The 12,817-nt window shown below is 42.2% G+C and overlaps 1 protein-coding gene across 1 annotated transcript in view; it reads right to left on the bottom strand.

Moving 5' to 3' along the window:
- LOC119174683 (uncharacterized) overlaps positions 1 to 4,973 on the bottom strand; it is a 44,817-nt gene extending 39,844 nt beyond the window's left edge. The window contains exon 1 of the mRNA XM_075895257.1: positions 4,868 to 4,973. Within this exon, the coding sequence (XP_075751372.1) occupies positions 4,868 to 4,883 (16 nt within the window). The 5' untranslated portion in view covers positions 4,884 to 4,973. The remainder of the gene's footprint in view (positions 1 to 4,867) is intronic.
- Between the last annotated feature and the right edge of the window lie 7,844 nt (positions 4,974 to 12,817).

The raw sequence follows: 12,817 nt of genomic DNA, 5'->3' as shown, positions 1-12,817 counted from the left end.
CCTGAGGGCGAGTAACTGCATCACTCTAGAGGCAAATATCATCGGCGTATATAGATAGGCACACCGACTTTGGCAGAGCCTTCACCAGACCAATCAGGGTAACATTGAACAATGTGGGGCTTAAAACACCTCCCTGAGGTACTCCGCAGTAGGTGTAATGTTCAGCAGTTGTACCCTCATATGTTTGCACAAAGAAACCCCTGCCAGTTATATAATCTTTTATCCATTGAAAAATTCGTCCACCAATTCCCATAGCTGCGAGAGAAGTGAGGATGGCATCGTGAGCTACATTATCATATGCACCCTTCACGTCAAGAAAGAGTGCCACTGGTATGCGCTTGCGACTTTTTTCTTGTTGCACAAATGTCGATAAGTCAAGGACACAGTCGATGGAGGAGCGGCCCCGACGAAAGCCTGCCATGCAAGAAGGGTATTTGGTGTATCGTTCCAAGTACCACTCGAGACGAAATAGAACCATTCTTTCCATCACTTTTCCGAAACAGCTTGCGAGGGCAACAGGGCGATATGCTGTCAAGTCCAATGGTGATTTTCCCGATTTCAAAAGTGGTATTAATCGACTTATTTTCCATTCTCGGGGAACACTGCCGCTGAGCCAGGAGTTGTTGAAGCATGTTAAAAGTTCTTTTCTGGCTTTTTGTCCAAGATGTCCCAACGCACTATAAGTAATACGATCAGGACCTGGCGATCAAATGCGCTTAGAAGCGAATAACGCACCTTCCAGTTCTTTTATGGTGTATGGAATGTCCATTTCTGGTAATCGCGTTTCAGGAACGATCATGGCGTCGATGCTCTCGTTCATAATATTCACGGCAACTCTCGTGCAAAATTCTCCAGCCACCTCGAGTTCTGTTTTTTCATGATGGAGTGCCAAAGCTTTAAAAGGGTGCCCCAGTGCAGGGTAGCAAACCGGATGTGCGTCTGGTTAACCTCCCTGGCTTTTCTTGCATCTTTATCTCTCTCGCTCTCTCTTGTTCTAGTCGCTGATCACTGAATGAAGTGACTACTTCATCGTTGGTGCGCTTGTTTATAGGTTTGAACAAAATAAATTAGGTTTTCTGTATGTTTAACTTTAGTTTGTTTTTATTAGCCAACTTGAGAGTTTCAGGAGGTACAGATTTTTTGAAGCTTCTACTTTCTGAATAGTGGAGCCTGTAAAAAAATACTTGTGTTGTCAGCAAACATTTTAATTTCGGGTGTGTACTGAACCTCTGTAATATCATTTATGTATAAGAAAAAGCACGGGGCCTAAAATGAATTCCAGAAGAACTCTTTTCTTTATGTTTAAATATTCGGACCTTTCACTGTGTATGCTAACAAATTGATATCTCGATGATAAGTAGCTTTTAAACAAGTCGGAGACTACTCCACGAATTCCATAGCGGCTTAATTTCAGCAGTAAAATTTCATGATCAAACCGAATCAAATGCTTTGCGCAAATCAAGGAATACACCTAGCGTGTACATTCTACCTTCAGTGTTTTCAATTATGCGACTTCTTACGCTAATTAGTGTCTCTTCCGTAGTCTTATTTTTGTGAAATCCATAATATGCGATGATAAGATATTATATTTCTCAAGATATTTCATGAGGCGTGTATTTATACAATTCTCCAAAATTTTTCAGAATACAGGTAACACAAACATCGTACGATAATTAGTAATGTCACAAGTGTTGCTACTTTTATGGATGGGTGTAACTTTTCCCACCTTAAGTTTTTTCGGGAAGCGTCCAGTCAATAAGAAATAACTTATAATATATGCCAATACAGGGCTAAGTACAGATGCGACGGCCTTAACTGGAGCTGCCTTTACGTCATCATAACAACTTGCAACGTTCGTTTTTAGTTCTTTAAATACCAGTAGGTACACTTCATCTGGTAAAACTTCGTGTAGCACGAGAGAATTTACAGAAACGTTTGCCTCGTTGGCACATTGTGTTACCTCTTCATCACTCTCACAGCCACATTCACAAAGTATTGGTTAAATGCGTTTGCCAATTCTGTGCCCTCTAGAATGATATCACCAACTTTTACTTGCCTACAGGTGTCCTGATGTTGTTGTTCTTCCAGTTAAAGAATTTACTTGCTTCCATATTTTTGCTGGTTCTCATTTTATGCGCGAGAAAATGGCTTCGTAATAGTCAAGTTTAGCCTTTCTGGTGTCACTATTTAGCTTGTTACAGAATTGCTTGAATTCACGCAGTACTTCAGCAATTTTAGTAGCAAGGAATCTGTGAAAAAAAGCGTATTTTTTTGCTTTGTTCGCTTTAAAAGGTCGCCGTTGATCCATGGTTTTCTATTCTTAGACTTTAGTGATCCGATTTGTTGTATCGAAAAAGCAGTATTGTAGCACTCTAGGAAGATAGCTATGAAAGTATCATATGCGCTGTCTGGATTGCGTTGCACATAGACAGGTGACCAGTCTGTCTGTTCAATCAAATCAGCAAGCTTAAGCAGATAGTTGTCATTAATACACCTAAATCCATTGACATTTGGGTGTTCATTTTTACGCAACAGGTTTTCTGTAGAAATATATATAGGTAGGTAATCACTTAGGTCTGAGCATATTGTGCCTACAAAACTTAACGAATGCTGTGTGTGGTTTTAGCGGGACGGCTCAGTGCTCTCCCATAGTTGAATACGAAGTACTCAAAGTCGTTGAACATTTTTTTTCTAAACACGCAGTGTAATCGCTGCTATTTAAGCTTGTTATACATACGTCCAGTGACGTGGAGCTAGTGGTAGTAATACGGGTAGAATCTATAATGACATTTTTTAGCTTCAAATGATTATACGAAGTTATTTTTGTTAATCAAGTGCGTACATGTCTTCACTTCTAAAATTGATATTGACGTCACCCATAATAAAGGTAGTTTTTTTATTTTATTAAAGCAATGCAAACTTGTTACAAATGACTTAGAAAATGTCGCTTATATCCAGTTGGGGGTATGTATACCACAGCAACTAAATATCATTTGTTTATATTGCTAAGCACCCTATGTCACCGCTACTCAAAGACAGTTCATCAAGCATTTGAAAAAAAATAGCAATACTGGAGGTATATCGCCAACCTTCCACCCCTTCCTGTGCGATTCAGGTGCGCTACATTATAATTTGTAAACACGGGAGAAATATCCCTATTACACAGCCATGTCTCTGTAAACAATATTACATCAATATCCACGTGAATACTACTCAGAAATACATCAAACGCTTCGCGCTTGTTCCTAATGCTTTTTATGTTTTGATGCAGTACGGTAAAAGAGCATTCATTTATTATAGGAATTGTTGTTTGAAGAGTTGACATTGTGAACTAACGGAATTCACATCGGGGAAAAAAGTTTTTCTCTTCACCATGTTTTACTTATGTGAGGTCTAAATCAAAAACACGTGTTATTCGGATTACATAAGACGTTTCATATTTTCGCGCAAGATTTTTTTCCTCCGCCAGACCATACCAATTTCCACTTTGCAGATTTCTTTTTTGCTATAGCGGCACCAAGAAGCTGTTTGTTGTGCCGCGTCAGGTGCTCGTTAACATAAATGACACTTTCCGTGCACTCATAATCGAGGTGAGTGAAAATAATCCTTGGTTTCGTTTCGTTTGTGTGCAGCGCAAAAGCGAAGAAACATGATCATTCACTGTTTTTTTTTCATATTTCGTTTCATAGGGCGGTGGCGGCGGATAACTACGGCGCCGCATGCGACCATTGTTGTGATCTGATAACAGCTTCTGTTGTAAAAAAATGTTAATGGAGACGTCACTTTAAAATTCCCGCTACATACAACATGACATCTTATATTCTGAAGGCATATACTGGTTTGTACGTAGCTTCTAATTGATTTAAATAAAGTATAGTACCATCTGTGGTGGCCATAGACTACGATTTTTTTGGAAAAATTCATCGAACCAATGTCCGCAAAACACAAGAAAATACATTTTAAAGTGTTCGACTGCATGCATGTAGATTTCGGCAGGAAATCTAAGAATGAAACTTGAATCTTGATTTTCTCGGCTAATACTGAACCAATAACAAATTATATGACATTAGACTTCTTTGGCTGCAGTTTGTCTATCTAAACCAAGTCATTGTTAATCTTCAATGTCCTTTTAAGACCTGATCCATGGTCAAAACATATCAAAATTATATTTTTTTTATATGGTGCCAGGATGTCATGCACGGGCACAAAACCTGAGACAGTAAAGCGTCATGGTATAATCGAAAACAGGCAAACATACTTGCTGCTGAAATCAGTTCATCGCTCACATTGTAATACATTCGGCAAAGACCGTGAAATGCGGAATCCGCCACTGAATGTTCATTGGTCCCCCGCACAACGGAAGCTTGTATGTCCGTGTCATATTGCGTAATGCTTCACAAGGCGTGCTGACGTGTGCAAAGCGTTGAGAGCAGTAATTCAAAACTCGCGCTTTTTTTTTCTGGCCCAACATCTCGCCATTTACGAAACAAAGATTAACTGGCTACGGATACGAAACAAACAAAAAACACCACCGCTTGTTATGCACAGTCGTCACTTTGGCTTTCCTACAGAACACTGTCAATTGAGGGTGATAGAACTGGTCCCTGAAACTCCGTTGTCCGGCGAGTTATACTGTCTGAGTGCTGCTCAAACTTCCTCGATGAAACATTGCGATCACGCTTTGAACACCAGCGTTCGTCAACAAATGTTAACAAAACATAAGGTTCCACTCAAGTTGCACATGTTTAGCAGCTGTCAAGCCTTTCCACCTGTATTTACACGAATCATACTAACGAATACAAACTACGGTTTAGAGAAAAATGCTATGAATGTAAAATATCGCTTAACAGTTCAATTCTTCACTTACCATCTAGTTCTTCCATCGCGTCAAAATCAAAAAGATTGCCGACGCTATGCCGCGAGTTTCAGCCGTGCGTTAACCAGTCCCGCGAATTCTCGTTGCATTGCAGCTTTGGCGAGATTTGCTGACGAACACAGGACGACAGGTATAATGAAAATGTTACAAAAGTAAAGCGTCAAAGTCTGTTCACCGAGCTATCCATGTCGGCTCAGCAATTTCCTACGTAACGAAGTTCCTGTCATGTGCAGATCTATCGCAGATGCCACGTGTTGCCGCGGAATAAAAACTAGAAGCCGACGCAGCTGGCGGCTCAGGCATGCGCGGCGTACGACGGGCCCGTCGTTGTCGAGCCGGACTCCAACGTTAATTCAGCGACGTGGTGTTGTTACAGCTTAAAAATACCCATTTGTTAGAGTTTGATTGATTGATATGTGGGGTTTAACGTCCCAAAACTAACACATGATTATGAGAGACGCCGTAGTGGAGGGCTCCGGAAATTTCGACCACCTGGGGTTCTGTAACGTGCACCCAAATCTGAGCACACGGGCCTACAACGTTTCCACCTCCATTGGAAATGCAGCCACCGCAGCCGGGATTCAATCTCGCGACCTGCGGGTCAGCAGCCAAGTACCTTATCCACTAGACCACCGTGGCGGGGCCATTTTTTAGAGTTATAAAGGTCATAAATAGCAGGGGTGGAGCGTTTAGCATCGTGTGGCAACCGAACAATCATGCAATATGTGGAATAACTTCATTCGCTCAACAATAAAGGCGAGTAAACTCAACCTCACCATGGCAAGGCCCACTCGTGGACGTTCAGGTTAAACCTCATCTTCATGACGGCCAAGATGTGAGAGTAAAAAAAAGAGCAATAATTAGCCTGTGTCACTTAAGTTTGCGAAGAAAGGTCACTGGTGTAAAAATCGGTGGAGCAAACTCCCTCAGTGCGCATCACAAGACGGCGTAGCGTCGTTCGCTTATCATTGTATTTATTGCATTTCCCGGTTTTCATGGTGGTTTCATCTCCTTCGTCGGTCTTTGTTATTGTGGGCGTCGCAAAACGCTTCAGAAGTTATGTTTGTACCTAACTCTGTGAGCCAGCATATCCGTTATATGGCTGCATTTGGTCATTTCCTGGTCCTGGTCATTTGCACGGTATAACGAGCACAACATTTCTTACTTTGAAGGATCCTTTCTGGCACTTGTCTTCACCACTTATTTCTATTCCTGAAGTCCACCGCGGTGACCTTGCGGCTTCGTAGCTCGGCTTCTGACCCCTAGGTTGCAGATTCGCTCACGGCCGTCGCAGTAGCCATTTCGATGGAGGCCCTTCCCTGAGGCGGGCCTCATAAACATAATGTGGTTTAAGCGGGTAAAATAGATGTTATTATTATTATTATTATTATTATTATTATTATTATTATTATTATTATTATTATTGTTTTTATTATTATTATTATTTGAAACCTTTATTTTTCAAAAAATTGGTCCTTCTATTTTCTCCCTCTTCGTAGATACGTTTATGTTTGCGCACCCGAGCAATCAATCGACAAGTCGATCAATCAATCAATCAAGTATAATCAGTTAATCAATTAATTCTTTATTAGACGACCCAGCAACTATGCTGAGCTTTAAAGGCTGACGCTGAGTAAGAAAAACATGCAACGATTTCGTATATTCTTTTTCGTATATGCTAATTGATACATGATCATTTTAGTAACTCATGATTTGCATTTTTCTTAAGAAAGCAATTTGTGATGAGTGTACACAATAAGAATAACACATTTTGCTCTTTCATTGTATGCATGTTTTGTTATAGCGTGGGCTATTTTTTAAAAGAAAGTCATGTATGTGGAATGATTTGCTTTTGAATCGCCCTTCTTGGTTGTCTTGTATTAAGGGGCTGTGGGAAAGTCACGCTGTCTATGACAACTTTTCCTGCAGCTCCCCTGCTCCTGTATATTTAGGACAGAAATCAAATTCATATTAAAACTTATTATTAACCATGAGACCACTGTTCTTTGATCCCGTATCTCATATTTGCGGTAAGTGCCATAACGAACACAAACAGAGCTTTGTAAATTCCTCAAACTGGTCATTAGTGTGCGGAAGCATATCGCGGGACATACCAGTATACCACCGGCCGTGGTATATGGGTTCGCACTACAGGTGAATCTACCCATGAACATTGATTGGTAATTTCACATTCATTGGTAATTTGAATGCGAGGGCGCAAAGAAACAAAAAAACTAACGTGTGCAGCGTTCACCGTAACCCTGTATTTTACAACAAATTGAACCCCGTTTCGTGGCCCCAGTGCAATGTTTGGGGTGATGTGGTGAATTCGGTCCACATGGTGTAAACATGCCCAAGTCACAACGATGACTCACACACTGTAGTATCCCGGGAGGCCCTGCTCCACAGCCCAGACTCCAATGTCCAGCAAAACATGATTAGTCAAATCCTTGCTTCTGCTGCTGTGTCTCAAAACATTACGGCCAATGGCTAGGGGTGACGGACAATGCCTAACGTGATTGAGTGTTTTTTTTTCTGTGAATCATGTTTACTCTCTCTCTCTCTCTCTCTTTCTCTCTCTCGGCAATGATTGAGTCCAAGCATTCTGTGTGGCGTTGAGGTATCCTACCACAGAGCCATGCCTGGTCTTGAAACTGTTTCGCAAAAATGCCCTATGCGCACATAATGTTGGTGCAGCGTTAACTGATGTTGCAATGCTGGATATCTAGTTTTGTAACAAAGCAATAAAATACATATGTATTTACATGAGGCAGGCTTCATGTGAGGTTAACGTCAGTTGTGGTTCCAGTATTGGTGCCGCTTTTATAGAAGCACATTAAACATTACATTTTATTCTCATGACACAACAAGCTGTATTCAAATGTTGCTCGACACTGAAGGAATATGCCAACAAAAGATACACGCAATATTGACATCATCACACCGTGAAGTGCCCTTCATTTTGTTAATACTGATGTCTGTGCTCCTACGTGACTGCTGATGACTTTACCTTTAAACGCCGATGTATTCGATGTTCCCGATAATCTCAATATGAGCACACAACTGATCACTTGAAAAAAAAAACAACGTCTATTTATCTCGTAAATCTTGTCTCAAACCCCCCCCCCCCCCCCCCCAAAAAAAAATTACAGCATACTGCTTTTTTTGGGGCTTTCACTGCTTTGCATGACACTAATTCGCACAAGGCGTCGGATCTGCCTAATTTATTCTACGATAGCTTACATCCCCAGCTTTCCTTTCTTTACTATTCCCTTCTTTCTTATATGAACACAACGTAAGTAATATAACAAATACCAAAGAGTAAAAAGTTTGTAATACCTCTGCTTTTGCTCACTTTTCCGTTGACTCATTTCATCGGACAACACCCACTCGGTCACGGGTCCAGAGCAACTCATCTTACGCGTACGCACCACTCAATAAATCAGGCTCTGTTAACAAGCTGCAAGGTGCACGGTGTGTACTAGAGGTACACTCCTACGTGCGCAATTCACTTGGAAACGTAGCCCGAAGATATGTCATTAGGACGATCGAAATCTCAGTTCTAATTTTTTTTTCTTCCGTACACTTTTGATGTTTCTTGCCCTAGACGGCGGCTTGTGATATTTTCACTCTTGTTATTTTCTTTTTATCATTTGATCTTCAAAAGGAGCTAATCTTCCAGATTAAAGATGATGTGAACGCAATTCGAAAACGCCGGAAAGTACCGAGTTTCAGCGCTCAAGGGCTTCTTTTCATTAAAAAAGGAGAAAAAAAAAGCTCTTCTCTCAGAGAAGCCAAGTTCTAGTTCGGTGGCATGCAGGTATGCGGACTTCTAAGAAGGCAATCGCACTTACGTTTATTGAGCTGAATGCAACTTCGAACGGTGGTGTCTCGAAAGCAAGTAAAGCTGTGAGAATAGCAGACTGGGCTTGTTGGTTTAACATAATTGCAGCTTAAGGCGCGAAAACGACACGGACGAAGAGAGACAGTACACACACACGGAGCGTGTGTACTGTGTGTGTGTACTGTCTCTCTTCGTCCGTGTCGTTTTCGCGCCTTAAGCTGCAATCAAGTAAAGCTATTGCCCTTTTGCGTACAACTGGTACCGAGAAGCTGGTTGATGTAAAAAAAAAGTAATAATAAATAAACCACGTGTCGTGGCGTACGAGTCCATCTGCTTCATAGGAGGTACGCGATGAGCGAGAACTTTCGACTTCACTTTCTCACCTCACCTCAAATTGCTCCCGATTCAGAACCGCGTCTTCAAAATTTTATTTCGTTCTCGGCACTTGATTTCTTTTTGAAGAAACCATGACGTTTCTGCCTGTAACTGAAAACGAGGTGAACACTCCAATTTACTTGCGTTCCCAGATTCTCTTGCACGAGTTGACAAAATTTCAAGGAGTGTAGGTCATGGCTAGTGCACGGGAGTGTGTGTTTTGGCGCGCATTTTTCTCAAGAGCACATTGTCGTAAACTATTTTTAAGAGCTCTTTATAGTGAGATCTGGCCAGGTGTCGATCGCCTATCCGTCCGGCGTATCACGTAGTGTTCTCTTATCGTACAATAGAAGGCACTGTTCCATAGAGATGCATGCAAACTGCAGTTGAATAACAATATACTAGATGACAGTGTATGTTTTCTTTGTCTGGGGAGCCTTAATGTGCGTGCATCTCATGAAGACGCACGCACATGATTCTCATTTCCGAGAGGACGCTGGCCCATAGACATGCGAGCAATATGGCGGTTCGGGGAAGGCTTGCTAGATGGCGTTGGTGGTTCAGCAGCCCTCCGATTGTCTGATCCGTGGCGGCACGAGATCTCTCATTCTTCTTGGTCATTGCCGTACGCAGAGAAGTGTGCTTGCCAGGTCGTGCTTATTTGGACGCATGGATGGACACATGGACGGACGAAGGAAGCATGGGCGGACTAACGCATGGACGGACGCAGATTCACATGCGCAGACGGATGGAAGCTTGAACGAACGAACGCTTTGCCCCACTCATTATCATGCAATCACTCCATGAATATGCTGTAATTTTTCGTTGTTTTAATCTTTCTCTTCTGTATGGCTACTTGTAGACTGAAAGTTTGGGCCAAACTGGTTTCGCCTTTTTGGAAATTATAAGTTCGCGCTGTTGGTAGTACATATTTTTCATCACAGATAGATAGATAGATAGATAGATAGATAGATAGATAGATAGATAGATAGATAGATAGATAGATAGATAGATAGATAGATAGATAGATAGATAGCAATTTTGGATGACGGCCACATAGATATGTTACCTTGGTTGTCCGTATCTACCCTTACGCTACATAATAGCAAAAGTATACATCAACTTACATCTATTGATTGCTTGATATGTATGGTTTAACGTCCCAAAATCACCATATGATTATGAGATACGCCGTAGTGGAGGGCTCCGGAAATTTTGACCACCTGGGGTTCTCTAACGTGCACCCAAATCTGAGCACATGTACGGGCCTACAACTCCCCCCCCCCCCCCCATCGGAAATGCAGGTGCCACCGCCGGGATTTGATCCCGCGACCTGCGGGTCAGCGGCCGAGTACCTTAGTCACCAGAGCACCGCGACGGGGCAGGTTACATCTATGATTTCCTGCGCAAGCGGCACACGCTTATATGAACCTGTCTGCCGTATACGAATGGCTGTATTCATATGAAGCGTGGTTTTTCGAACGAGTTTACCGAGCTGCTTGTAAGAATGGGAGGCTAACACACCCGGGTCAGGAACAAGAAGCTGGCAGCTTTTCCGAAGACCCAGGTTGTTTGCAGTTGCGATTTGTGGGCAGTACCGACCGATGAACATTGGTGCTCGCAGCTCTCCATATTCCTCATCCTGTTTTAATATCTTCATCAGCATGCCATGCTTCTCAAGGAATTGCGTAACATACAGGGCGTCACATTATACTTAGTACCATGGTTTTAATAATAATAATAATAATAATAATAATAATAATAATAATAATAATAATAATAATAATAATAATAATAATAATAATAATAATAATAATAATAATAATAATAAATAGAGCTCTTAGTCTCAAAACCAGGTTATGAGTAGCACGGACGCCATTGGGGAAAGCTCCAGAAAATTCGACAACCTGATGTTTTAATGCGCACTGGCATGGCCCTGTACACGGACCTTCACTGCTTCGCCTTCACTTATATGCGACCGCCACGGCCAGCACCGAACCCGCCACCTTCATTCAGGTCACAAGTCAAGCACCGGGACCGCTTATCCACCGTGGTGGACAACCGTGGTTATAACATACTGGAAGTATGCTACATGCTGAAACGCCATTAGATATTACCATTGTTCCTCGTCTACTAGGATAGGTTTGCAGGATATAAATCAATCAAGAAAGCTTCATTCCCACATTATGTGGTAAGATATCGCCCAATTTGATGTTTGAGCCTGTTGCGCAGCTCTTAGGACTCGCACATTTATCCGCTAGATTTGAAGCGTTTTGCAGTAACAGAGCGTGCCTTCCCATTTGATGGGTCTCCATCCTGTAAATTTCTGATTTTGGGTACTCTGTTATAGCAATCAGTTCTTATTTCTTCTTTGATAACTCTTTACTAGTTACTTATAGTAAATTTTAAAGCTCTTGAATCACTCGAACTATTAGCAAAAGTTAGTAAGCAAAGAGCAATATCTACAAGACAGTACTAATTGCATGACAATTACTTTCCGGTAGATATGAAAGACCAGAAATGTGAAAGTAACCATCTGACTGAGTTTCCGTTCTCATAATGAGGAGCGTCAAAGGAAAAACAGCTTAGAAGTTGTTGAAATTTCAAGATGACAGGACATTGCAGGCAGCAAATGACCGTGATGATATTACAACGACATCTTCTAGTGATGTCTTACTGTCTTGCTGTTTTTAACCTTTCTATATTGGGCGTGTGTTTCGTGTTACCATTATGTCATCATGTCTCCGCCCGACCAAATGATTCATATTCTAGAGAGAGAGAGAGAAAGGAAAGGCCGGGAGGTTAACCAGATATTGGCATCTGGTTTGCTACCCAGCACTGGGGGTGGGGAAGTAGGGGCAAGAAAGAGGGATTAGATAGAGGAAAAAAAAAAACGCACGCGCACTTATAAAAAAAACGAAAACACACACAGGAAGGGTGTCGCAGCTACAACCATTCAGCAAGGCCGGTCAATCGCAAAAAGGGCAGCAGCGCTTTCAGGACCCTCTTCTGTGAAGTCGCATCCTGATGATACGGCAGAATTTCCTGCTCCGACAGAGGCTGATCATCTAATTTGTTGAGTTCCCTGCGAAGGCACAATCGCCGCCTACTATACGCTGGGCACTCAAAAAGAACATGTTGAATGGTTTCCTCCTTGCCACAGTGGCCACAGGCTGCGGTGTCGGCCATCCTAATGCGGAAAGCGTAGGCGTTGGTAAATGCAACGCCCAACCACAGCCTACATAACAAGGTCTGGTCTGCTCGGCGAAGCCTCGACGGGACTTGAAGACTTAGCGTAGGGTCAAACGAGTACAGTCGGGCATGCTTGAAATGCGGCTGATTCCATTGCGATGTGGTTTGCTCGTCGGAGCTCTGCGGAGCTCTCGTGCAGCATCCGTCCTAGAAAGTGGTAGATTCATAATCTAAGTTTGAATATTTCGCCTGAGGCTTTTCCGGGGCTCTGAGTTTGAGCCTTGCGCACTACAACTCGAAGTGCCGCACAAGCTTTAGAAACTTAAGGTTCCAATGTGTGCTCGACAACATTGTGCTTCTGTCTATTCACTGTCGTGTGTCACATAACGGTGTCTATTAAACGTAGTACAGGAGCTGAGTGCAACACCACAAGTACTTTACCAGAAGTCACTTGCGTAACGCAGTAAGAGCAGTAGCATGCTGAGCAAGAGCACAAGAAAGAAAGAAAGAAAGAAAGAAAGAAAGAAAGA

This window comes from Rhipicephalus microplus, chromosome 5 (genome assembly GCF_043290135.1).
Source record: "Rhipicephalus microplus isolate Deutch F79 chromosome 5, USDA_Rmic, whole genome shotgun sequence".
Taxonomy (NCBI): Eukaryota; Metazoa; Arthropoda; class Arachnida; order Ixodida; family Ixodidae; genus Rhipicephalus; species Rhipicephalus microplus.
This window is presented reverse-complemented; position numbering and strand designations above follow the sequence as displayed.